The sequence below is a fragment of the Xiphophorus hellerii genome, chromosome 20 (assembly GCF_003331165.1).
Source record: "Xiphophorus hellerii strain 12219 chromosome 20, Xiphophorus_hellerii-4.1, whole genome shotgun sequence".
NCBI lineage: Eukaryota > Metazoa > Chordata > Actinopteri > Cyprinodontiformes > Poeciliidae > Xiphophorus > Xiphophorus hellerii.
The window spans coordinates 26,964,820-26,977,122 of record NC_045691.1 but is presented as its reverse complement, the minus strand read 5'-3'; the positions used below and the strand labels follow the sequence as shown (position 1 = coordinate 26,977,122).

Genomic DNA, 12,303 nt, shown 5'->3' with positions numbered 1-12,303 from the left:
ATGGGACTCACCCCCGGTTGAGGTTTAGGAATATGTGACAAATATCTGTGATTTTCCATGCTGAAAGGAAGTTATAGAGAAAATGCTATAAAGAGAACGTGATCACGTTTACCCTTTTACAATGTGATAAAATGTAATAAAAAAAAACAATTCTCTGTAATTTCTCACTCTGTTGACCCATTTCTGATTCAGTTCTTTGTTCTCCCTCACAAAAATTCAAAAAAAAAAAAAAAAAAAAAAACAGTTCGACAAAACACAGCTCAAATGTTTTCCATAGCGCTAAACTAATTCTAATGAACTGTAACCTGAGAGCTCAACTCAAGAAAACACACACACAAAAAACGAGGCTGCCATCTAGCGGCCACAAAGGAGACGAGGGAGAAACGTGCTCGCGTCGCGCACGCCTCGTGTGTGACCCGTCCTCGTCCTCTCAGTCTGGACCCCGGCGGTGTCTCACCGTTTCCCGCGGGATGTCCAACAAAACCAGAAGTCTGCGCATCCACAAACCACGGTGTTCGTTTTTAAAAGACATTTCTCCCTGCAAACATGTGGTTCAAAACCTTCCGTAGCATTAAAATGGAAGTACAATTGTGATGGATTGTCCTCATTAGGAAATGGCACGGTCAAAAACAAAGACGCATGATGTGTTTACTCTCAAAAAAAAAAAAAAACGCAGCTTCTCATTTGGTGTCGCCTTTTTCCCCAAAATGCTTCGCAACAGCACCTTTACTTTTGTTGAATAAATAAATGAATTAGGAAATAAATTCCTTCCCCTTTGATGAATCCATTGCTCCTCCACTACCTTCGCAGTTAAAGCGAGACACTTTGTTTTATTTCCATGGTTGATTCCACCAGAGTGTATTCCTATCGGCTGGGTTCTCTTCTTTTTTTCTCTCTCTCTCCTCCTTTTGTCATAACAGGCGAAGGGTTGGTCTATTGTGGAGGATTATTTTTCAGCAGAAGCCTTTTTTTTTTCTTTACTAATCGTTCGAGCGAGCTACAAAATGTGTTTCAGGTTCTGTAGGAGCGGGTTTCACAGAGGAGAAAATGCACTTATTTGGTCGAGGAAGCGCGTTTGCAGAGATAAATGGACGGACTTTGAGCGTTGCACTCACACTGTCAACGCATATTTCCAGCAGTTTCTCCCGCCCTCTATTCCGAAAAGCAAAAAAAAAAAATACGACTTTCCATCCGTGAGCAGCGTGTTGTGCGGGATCACAATGTGTAGTGATGTGATTTAATTAAAAGTACTAACTCACCCTCATCTTTATATCACATGCTTCCCCCCAAACCCCAAGGAAGGAAAACAAAGCAACTCGTTCATCTTTAACAACATTCTGCCGACTTCTTTATCTCGAAGTGTGTTGCTTTTGACGGGAACAATACGACACTTATCGAAAGTGAGGCCGATTAGCCTGAATGCGAGCAGTTCATTTCAGCTGAACCATCAACTATAAGTCCAAATTCCGCTGGGGATTTAAAAAAAAAAGAAAAAGAAAAAGAAGCACACCCTCCCCTGACGACCATTTCTGTTACTGTAAATGAATGTCAGCGGGAAATGTCGGGATCTTTCTTTCATTTTGTGTGCTTGTTATAATTTTTCGTCTCCACTCTGCTCGTCAGATGTTTTATTGTGTGTGTGTGTGTGTGTGTGTATGTGTGTGTGTGTGTGTGTGTGTGTGAAGATGGAAGTCGGGATGATGATGATGAAGCCAGGCTCAGAGGCATATAGGCGGCAGAACATGCGCAGTGGACACTTGTGCCATATTGGAACGAGGTCGTGAAGGAAAAGCGCGTCACGCTAAGGGAAGTTCGGCGACTCGACCCTCCACAGTAAAGGCCCCGCTTTGTTGCCTGGGCGACGGTTGGCGCCACAGATTTGGACGAAGTAGAAGCCGCGTGAGCGTCAACGTCGCCGCCATGTTGAAGACAGGCATTTTCTTTGGACACACAAAATGCAAATTGTGACGTAAAATACATCATTTCGTCTTTTGTGTTTCGGTTGTTGTTAATGTTTCCAACTAGAAAGGGGAAAAACGTTTTTCTGAAACCTGAGAGTTACTGATAACTCTTTAAAAATCACCATTACTCAATAAAACACCACATCTGTTAAATAAGACATGACATTCATATTGCACGTCTGTCACAGACATTGTGAATAATTTAATCTACGAGAATATTTTAATCTAGAAGTAGTTGTAGTTTGAAAAATAAGTTCTAACACATTTGAATTTGAGTCACTCTGATCTGTAGTTAGAGACCAATAAAATCCCAAGGTCTCATGTTCTTACACTCTGAAAAGTGTGAGATAGCCTGTGAAGGCACTAGTATTACTGATGACACCAATAAAAAGGAGGGAATAGTTGTAGTAGATGAACAACAACAACAAAAATAATAATAACAACACACAAATGTGTTTAAATAACTTCTGCAATTTAATTAAAAATATTAATAATTTTCATCCCAGAGGATAATTAAATAGGGAAATTAAATGACATAGTTCAGGGACAAAAAGATAATTTCATCAGCATAGACATAATAATAATAATAATAATAATAATAATAATAATAATAATAATTAGAACAATTACTATTATTTTATTTATTAATTTTTATATATTTTTGTATTTTGTTGTATTTTCAGAGGTAAATTTAAAAAAGTGAGCATTGTATACGTTCACTTGAAGACCTACGCATTGATTTGTCTGACATATTATTAGTTCTAAAATACATTATTTTTCACCGTATGGCTCATCATTGTTTGCTGATATTCAACGTTTGTGCTTTTCCCCCCCCACTTTCAAGCGGTACGCCGCATGCCTCGGCGTTGGTTTCCAAGGCGACATGCCACTCACAACATGGCGCCGCACTGACTCATCGTTTCCACGGAGCGACAAAGTCAAACCTGCGCCGACGGCTGTACGTCTATGGCGGTGGCGACCCGGCCGTCTTATTTTGAAAGGGTCCCCCGGTACTCCGGCTTTTTCACTCACGCTGGATTAACACTGCTGCGAGAGCGAGCAGGCGGAGAGGAACGGCATCTAAAAAACCGACTTGGAAAAACTACTTATCGGTAAGCGGGGAATTTGGCGACTAAATATTCACGTGCTCTGTGTTGTTTCTCACGTTTTCCCAACGGTGTTTGGTGCAGTGGGCGCGCGTTCGCCTTTTTTCCCGTCTCTCAAAAAGATGAGTCGGCTTCGGTCGAGTGTAAGCGCCCTTATTGCTCACCGAGCTCGCTCCTATATTGCTCCCCAGCCGTGACGTTCAGTAACTTGACTCGGACACGGTCGGTCCCACCATGTGTCCAAAGAGTCCCGCACGGCCCTGACACGCTTCGGGTCGGGGTTTCTAATTCACCGGGTTCGCATTTTAATCCAGTACGTGTCATGTTTTGCTCAGTGTGAAAGTTGGAGCGTCAGCGCAGCGTTAGTCTCTCTCTGCAAAAGCCATTCTTGGCCCCATCTCTCTCTCTGTCTCTCTCTCTCTCTGTGTTTCTAAATGCAGCGGTTAGTCCGAACAAGCGTTGCAATCGTCAGGCTAAAAGCACTTAAAAGATTCTGTGGAAATTTCCACTTGTTTGGCCTTGAAGAACTCCGTGTATTTCTAACGTCGAAGCCTTACATAATGAAGGTTGCACGACCTCATCCGATCCGTTTCTCTGAGGCGATCGCCAGAATGAACTGAACGCGGGTTCTGGGGAGCTGGTGAACGGCGAGGATGCGTTGCACGAGCAAAAAACTGTTGACGTTTTCCACGTTGACTCAAAGCGACCGATTATTCATGTGGCCTCTTAACTTCCCTATTGTGCAACTTGAGTGATCCGCTGGCAGCGCGCTGCTCCGACGGACGTGCCGCAGCAGCTTCTCTGCAAACGCACGAGAAGCAAAAACAGCAACAACAACAAAAAAAATGTTTCTTAATTTATTCATCTCCATCGTGTTTTTTTTTTATCTGAAGTTGTAGCAGGATGGATGGATATGGTGGGTGTAAGCAGGCCAGCTCGCGACTTTTAGAGGCTACGTTACATGTTGTCCATGTTAATGGGGGAAGTTGAAGTTATTAAAATTTCCGTATAAAGTGTGAGCTCCATATGCTGCTAATATCCCAAAACTACGTCATATGTCAGCCATAATTGATCAGGGTGTTTTTTTTTTTAAGTTTAGTGTAGTTAGATTTTGGAAAAAGAAATATTGTAGAAAAAGTAAACCAAACGCATTCCGACTAGAAAAACACCAATCGACTAGCCAGATATCAATATCGGACCTGAACACTGAGAAAATATCCGATATTTTTTTTTTGTCATATCGATTAAATGGATCGAAACTCGCACTGTTTTAGCCTATATGAGCACATCGACCACCGTTGTTTACCTGGCTACTCTGCTTTGTTTAGCTTCGTAAAAAGTCATATAATTTTTAGAAAAAGACGTACTTTGATGCATAAGTAGACATAATCTTGTAGTTCCTTCATTTTATGTTGGGTTTCCAAATTACTACCTCACATCAAAGAACCCGCTGCATGTTCCCTTCTCTTTTATCTTTTCTAGTGGGTTAGTGGGGGGGGGGGAGACATGGACTCTGCATGTCACAGCTGGAAGAAAACTGAAACCCGGATTGGCCAAAAAAAAAAAAAAAAGCCTGATCAGGGCTCCTCTAATTAAAACTTGAAGCTCATCTTTCCAGAAATGATATTCAATATCACATTATTTACTACGTTCATTGGAATATAAAGCATTTCCATGCTGTGAACTAGTAGCTACAGGTATCTATTAGATTCTCACGATATGATAATCTTCAGTATAAAAGTACAATGTCATCACCAAGACAAATAGACATTTAAAAAAAATATATATATATAGCATTATGTTCTTCTATTAAAAAAGAGAAACAACAATCATTCATTGTTCTGCTAAAAGATTATAACATTACTAGCCCAAAATAACTATACTACAAAAATACTATATTTGCTATTTTGACTCTATTATGTGGAGTTAGCATGTAAACATAGCACACATATATTCTGTTTTTTTTTTTTTTTTCCAAAAAATGACTTTTGTCTTTCTTTTAAGCAATGTTAAAGTTATTTTTTATAGGCCAGCTGACTGGCAGTGCTCAGCAACAGGTGATATGCTCTGTATAACTGAAAAAAAAACCAACAACTGGTATTTCCAAGAATGGTTTGATGGAAAAACATTGAAATGGTAACATTTTTAAGACATTAATGCTTGTTTTTTGTTGGGTTTTTTTACAGCGAACACAGCAAATACACCAAGTATCTGTTTACTTTTATTTAGTTTGTTCTGTTGTCACAATAACTTCATGTCCAGAATGGAATGAAATGATATCAAAGACGTAAAAAAAGATTTATAAGTGTATCGTTTGTAATGTGTTGCGCAACATCAACAATTAGGATGATTTAAGATTACTGGGGGGGTTTTTTGAAAAAGAAAAAATTTCTCAAAGGTGATCATTTTCCTTCTATTCTACTCTGAGGATGTTTTTTTATTTTTTTAAATCTTGGAGCTCCTTCCTTTCTGAAATCGTAGCAGCGTGCGGCTTGTTTCTATGCAACAAACACAAAAGCAGATGAGGGCTGTGAGTCTCTGCTGAAGGGATTTTTCTGCACTGGTTCGTTCACTTCTGCTCTTTTGTGTCCAATACTTTGCTATTTAGTTCCAGTCAAACTTTCTTTTCTTCTCTCTCTTTTTATTTTTGTCGTGTCACAGGAAGGTCTCTGAGTGCCGGATCATTTTGTGGTGGTAATTACAAGGCTTCATGGACGAGACCTGTTCTCTGTTTTTCTTCCTTTTCCTTCCAGAACATCTTTCTCTCTGGAACCCAAATTCACCGCTAGTAGCTGACGTTTTTCCATTTAACGTTTCTGATTTCTGGAGAACGCGATGCTTTCTAAATTATTTGGGACAAAAACAGAGGAACTTCAGGTGAAGCAGGCTTGCGTTCTTCATATCCTCGCTGTTGATGAGTCCTGCTATTATCCTGTTTTGGCCGAACCAGGCCTCCGTCCTGTAGTGGACTGATGCCAAAACCTCTCCGGCAGTGCAGGGACTCGCCTTCACTTTTTCAACACCTTACCGTCTCCCCTCCCACTCAGTCCGAGGCTGCGTTACATTTCAGTCGACCGCAGTGCAGAGAGCAGTTTGTTTAAGAAAGAAGTGATTTATCTGGGTGAGTATTTTAAGTTTTTATAAAGAGCTCTGGAACTAAAGCGCGCTGTTTAATCAGTGGCGATTCAGTCGGCTACAGAGCAGCGTCCAAACCTCTCCATCTGAATGATCTTCCCTCCCCGTTGTTAGCATCTTGTCTAATCTCCACAGAACAGGCCGGGTCTCAGTCAGCGTCGCGTTCTGTCCGCCAGCAGAAGCAAATGTGTAGATGAGCTCACTTTTTAAGAGTTAAACTTTGTGAAAGTACGTTTTACGAGGGCACCAAGGAGTAGGAGACGAGCATGCATAGAGCTAAGCACCTATAACTCTTTAGCTTTTTTTTTTTTTCTTTCTGCTTGTCGTGATAAAAGTGATGACAAGAAGCACGTTTTGAAGGTTTCCGGCAGTCTTTGTAAACTCTGCATGCAGTCAGAGCGTCGCATAAACGATGAGTAAAACTTACAATTTCTCCAAAAGGATGCTCTGCCGCATCGAATCCGAAAAGGACACAATTTTATTCCTGTTTTTTGTTCTTAATAATTACTAATAAACCAGTTAATATCCATTATGTATACTTTATGGTTACTTTTTTTTTAAAAAAAACAACCAGAAAATCTAAAAAGAATTTTGGCTCAAGTTTGTGAATTTAAATTAAAAAAAAACAACTGATAAATCAGATATAATTAACTTTTACATTCAATAATCAACATATCATCTTTGCAAAGGTTGAAACAATTGGTAGTTTTCTTTAAATAAATTCAATCAGGTGACGTTACTTCTACACATACAGTTGATTTTTCTTATAACGATAAATTCTGTGATCGTTTTCATATTGTCAGAGTCTCACACAGACTGAAGAAATATTCTTCAGCTTCACTAATCGCAGGAGAAAATCCCTTTTTGTTTCTCCCCTGCCTGATCGCCACTTACGTTGGAGAGCAAGCGCCGGTGAGCTGCAGATGCCACCAAGCGGAGTTCGGGGAGACGTCCCTCTGTGTTTTAGCACGTTCATACTGTTGGGTTGCTCTTCCCCACCCGGGGACGTCGGAGGCTCAAATAGGCATTTATTTATTTGTTTTAGAACTGTTAAGTGCTGATGAGGATGTGATTCGGTAAAAGTGCTTGTAAAGGGGATGTGCGGCGCGGATCTCCTGTTGCCTCCTCGTGCCTGTCTGCTTTGGGCGCGTGTCAGTGTGTGTGTGTGTGCACATTTGGAAGCCCTCGTCTTTCGGGTTCAGTCAGAGTGCCGGTTGGCGCGAGATCGAGGCGGACCTTTGCTCGCTGTGGTCCACGCAGACCACTCTCTGCTGCGTGCAAAACGGGGAAGTTGCTTTTCTTCCTGTCTGCCTGTACCAGCCGAACATCTGCAGAAAGCCTCGGCTTAATGACGCTGCAAAGAAACAAAACCTTACCGACTGTTTTTGGTATAGACTCTTGTGTGAATATCTTCGCTTTGTCTTATTTCACGTGTGCTAACTTACAAGTAACTTATGATTTAAGTCGATAGTTCCTTAATATAGTTTTAAGAAAGTACTTTATCCATTTGGAGGTTATTTTACTTATATCATGTGAAAAATGTCTTGTTATAAATGAGTGGTACTTCTTCATTAATAATAACAGGTTATTGACTTAGAACTAGCTCCTATGTGTTGCTGAAAAGTTATTTGTAAGTTAGTTTTTTATTTTATTTGAAGTGTACTAAGATATTTTTCACTAGAACCTAGACCAAAAAGTACTTGGTAAGAGTTTGTATTTTTGCAGTTTGTTTTAAGACAATAATTGATGGAAAAGTGCTAGTTATAAGTGAAATTATTTGCAAGTGAAACAAGACATATCTCTTTCTAATGTTATGATGTACTTATAACTAGTACTTTTCCGTCAATATTAAGGAATTATTGACTAAAAACAAGCTCCTATTTCTTCCTGAAAAGTCTCTTTTAAGTTTGTTTTGTATTATTTCAATTATACTAAGATGTAGAAAACTATAAGATATAGAAACTAGACCAAAAATACTTAGTACAATTTTGTGTTTTAGCAGACGGGCCTGCTTGCATAGTAAAGTTAAAACGACCCAGGATGTTAGAAATGGGTTGATTTTATTGTTTTTTAATTTTTCAGTTTAATTTTTTATTTTATCATAAAGCAAGCAATTATACTTTTTTCTCAACTGCTCTTTTTTTACCCTCTTCTTTTACCCCCCCCCCCCACCCCCCTCCGCACACCTCTCCCCTCCCAGTACAATGAGGACCTCTGGTCTGTGTGTCTTTTGTCAGAGTTAGAGGGTGTGGGGGGGGTGAAGAGACAGAGAAAGTCTGGTGCGGGGTCGCGGGTGAAAGGCGGCGCTGGTCCCAGCGGAGCACCGGGGTCGCCGTGGCAGTCCGGCGGTCGGGGAGGGGGTCGGCCCTCGGCGGCGGCCCCTGTTTTAATAGAGACGTCAGATGTGACAAAGACGAGGCTGACAGCGCGGCTGAATGGAGCCGAGGCCGAAACCAGCGCTCACCCCGTCCCTCCTTTCGCATTCACGCCGCCACCGCCGCCGCCTCTTGTTGCTTTAACTTATTTCATCTGCTTTTCACAGTCAGGCCTGGGGTCAGCTCCGTGTGTCAAAACTATCCGCATTCACGTCAAGCCGCCGTTTGAATCGTCCACGGCGGTCTGAAAAGACGCTCCCAATTAAGATTTTTGGAAAAAAAAAAAAGAAGAAAAGAAATCAGATTCGCCAGTGGAAGCGACTCCTTTGCGAGATTAAATTTTCCAGCCATCTGGGGTGGGTGCTAAGTGCAGGGCAAGAAGAGAAGCTTTTGGAATATTAATGTTCTGACTTAAGATTTGGCAGCATTGTTCAGTAAAAGTCAGCACTCCTTCGTTTTTGTACTTTCTGAAACAAGTGCCCCGATGCAAATTAAGGCAGCAGAAATTCTCTTTGTTTTGAGCCTGAAACTCCACCAGCCGCTGCACGTCGCTCTGGCTGACTGTCGGTAGGAATCCATTTTGGAGAACTCAGGCTCCGTGAAGTACTTAGTATTTATACCACTTTTTCTCACATTTTGTCATGTTAAAACCACAAACTATAGAGTATTTTGTTCTGTTTTGCTTGCTTATAAAGTGGAAGTAAACCTGAAAAGTGTGGCGTGCATGTGCTTTCAACCTTCTTTACTCCGATAACATTCAGTTCCACAAACAGGCTTCAGAAGTCACATTATTATTAGATATTCTTATAGAATAAGAGTCCGTTTGTGTGTAGTTGAATCTGTTTAAAAGCAGTTGCTCTGTGAAGGCCTCAGAGGTTTGGTGGAAAACATTCGGTATCCGTATCCAACGTTATTTTAATCCAATCCAGAAGTTTGTTTCTGATATGAAATGAGACCTGCATCTTTTAAAAGAATTTCGAAAAACTAATTTAACCTCTTGCTGTTTTGCTTTACTAGAGCTTGGAATGTCAAAGAAGTATTTATACTCTTATTCTTGATTGTCAATGGAAAGATCCAGCTCTCAAACACTTCTAATAATTGCTGAGCAGATTCTTTGCATGTTTTCATTTGTGTTTTGAGGATTTATCTTTGGAGACGAGCAATGGGTGGGCGATATGAGCTTTAAGTTTTATCGCAATACTTTGTGATACTATTGTGACAGTATCACAGCAATGATAAAAAAATAACTATTTATTACTTCTTTTGTGGGTAACTCTGGCTGACACAGCATTCAAACACAAACACTGCTCTTGAGAAACGTCTCCCTTTCCAATGCGCTTCTACAGGACACCAGTCGCATGAAACAGTGCGATTTGTGTCACTAATCTGCACACAGTAACAGCATTTAATGATATTTTGAGATTTGTCTTTGTTTATTCATACTGTCATTGAACAAATGGTGGAATACAATAGCAAAACTTGCCATCCTAATAGCACCGACAATTTTGGAGGGATTTAAAGATCCTTAAAATAAATGCATCACTATGAAAGATACAATAAATGCCCATGCCTATGAGCTCAAATCTTTGGATTTGGAAAGCCTCCCCCTACTCTTTAGCTCCGTCCGTAGATTCTCTGTTGCGTTCAAGCCAGGACTTTGACTGGACCGTCCCAAAAATGCTGACATTTCTCTCATTACTTCCAGAGTTTTGAGGAACACTGGTGAAACCTGAAACCGCTGCTGCGCTAGTTACTCAAAAGGTTGTTGCTAGGTAAACAAAGAGTGAGTGAGTTAGTTGATGCCACCTAGCTTGCTTAGCTAGCCATGAGAGGTTGAGCTCTTCCTCTGCCTACATCCCCCAGAATGCTGCGCGGTTTTGGATCAGAGTACAGTGAATATCCAATATATTGAATCTATCAGATTTTTTTTAATCTATTGACATTGATATTTATTTTTTATTGATTTATTATTGCATGCATCATTGCATTTTTTTTTGCTCTAGTTTATTTGAAAGTGCTAAGACAGGAAAGTGGGTAAAGAGAGAGAGGGAATCACCAGGCTGGGAATCGAACCTGCGACAGCCGCGTTGAGGACTAAGGCCTCCTCCTGTGGGTGGTGCTCAACCTCTGCGCCACCACAGCACCCCGTCATTGCAGCCAGCTAGAAGAAGCTTATTCACTGTTGAAAGAGATTTGTGGGACTTCTTTTGCATCTTACAAAATTGTTTTGGCATGTCTATTGTCCTGGTGCAGAAATGGCACCTCGCGGATCTTATTGTCGAAAATAATTTCAGTCATCATTTGGTTCAGCGAAAGCAGAGGGAGAATGCACAAAAGAGAACACCGAACAGGCTGAAAATCTGTCACTCTCCTTTCTTGCTAGGTCTTTGGAGCGGTTTTGTCTGATTCACTCGCTCTCGCTGGAGAACAATCCTTCTCATCTGCTCCCTCTCAGCGCTCCGAGCCTCAGCCTCGAGGGGGCCACCACGATGAGCCAGGAGACACCCGACTCTGGTAGGACCTTCTCTACGAGCGGCTGCTTAAAGCGAGTCGCCGGAAAAGAGCGCATGAATATAAGTGTGTGTATGTGTGTGTGTGTTCCAGATGGAGACTGTGCTCAGGATGTGGCTGACTTCAGCTGGGACGACTACCTGGAGGAGACGGAGGCCGTGGCTGTGCCCCATCACGCCTTCAAACATGTAGGTGAAAAGTTTTTTTTCTTTCCTTTTTTAGCTCAATTAAACTGTGTTGTAATATGAAAATATCACTCAAATGATAAGTCAAATCCCAAATGTATCTGGGATGAACTCAAAATTCACAAGATGTTTTTTTGGAAGTTGCGCTGAAATGACTAATCAGATTAATCGCAATGAATCTGTGAATGAAACTGGAGTAATTGGGGTCTACATACTCAAATAAAAAGGTTATGTGCTGAAAAAAAACAACACATTTAGAGCATTAATTAAGCCTAAACTGTACAATATGAAAACACCTTTTTCTGTAAAAATATTTGACCCAAAACTCTTCATAGTTGTAGCTTCACCCGGTTCAAATTCACTAAAGGAACGCTACCTTATTGCAGTTTATGTAAGGAAATCTGTATTTTCTTTCTTAAAAAAATAATTGAATTGTTTATTAGATTTTTTTTGCTTGCATTTCTAATATTGTAGGAAAAAGGCTTAAGTGGTTAAATGAAAAATCTGTAGAATGTGCCCATTTTTAAAAATCAATTAATCGATTAATCGTCAGAATAATCAATTACTAAAATAATCATTAGTTGCAGCCCTATATTGGAGCTCTCCTCAAGTTCCTTTATTGACTTCATTTGCATGAACTCCATTAGACTGCAGCTGATTTCAAACGATCCTGACCCAGTGTTCCTCGTCATCTCTCAGGTGGACCAGGGACTCCAGACGGGTCTGACCCCGGGCATGAAGCTGGAGGTGTGCGTCCGCTCAGAGGCCGACGGCCCCTACTGGGTGGCCGCCATCATCACCACGTGCGGCCAGCTGCTGCTGCTGCGCTACGAAGGCTACCAGGACGACCGCCGCGCCGACTTCTGGTGCGACATCATGACAGCGGACTTCCACCCGCTGGGCTGGTGCCGGCAGCACGGCAAGACCATGAGACCCCCCGAGGGTGAGCTGTTGGTTCTGACTCAGTCGGACGGGAAAAGTTCTAAAAACATTTTCAGCGCGTCAGACTCCGATATCTGTAGTTAGAGAT

General features: G+C 41.2%; 1 protein-coding gene across 4 annotated transcripts in view; it reads left to right on the top strand.

The window, feature by feature from the left end:
* The first annotated feature begins 2,912 nt into the window (after positions 1-2,912).
* The window catches only part of sfmbt1 (Scm like with four mbt domains 1), a 25,774-nt gene continuing 16,383 nt past the window's right edge, over positions 2,913-12,303 (top strand). For all 4 annotated transcript variants that reach the window (XM_032548768.1, XM_032548765.1, XM_032548767.1 and 1 more), the window contains exons 1-4: positions 2,913-3,073; positions 10,961-11,091; positions 11,182-11,276; positions 11,973-12,216. In XM_032548768.1, coding sequence (XP_032404659.1) covers positions 2,928-3,073; positions 10,961-11,091; positions 11,182-11,276; positions 11,973-12,216 — 616 coding nt within the window. In that variant the 5' untranslated portion in view covers positions 2,913-2,927. The remainder of the gene's footprint in view (positions 3,074-10,960; positions 11,092-11,181; positions 11,277-11,972; positions 12,217-12,303) is intronic.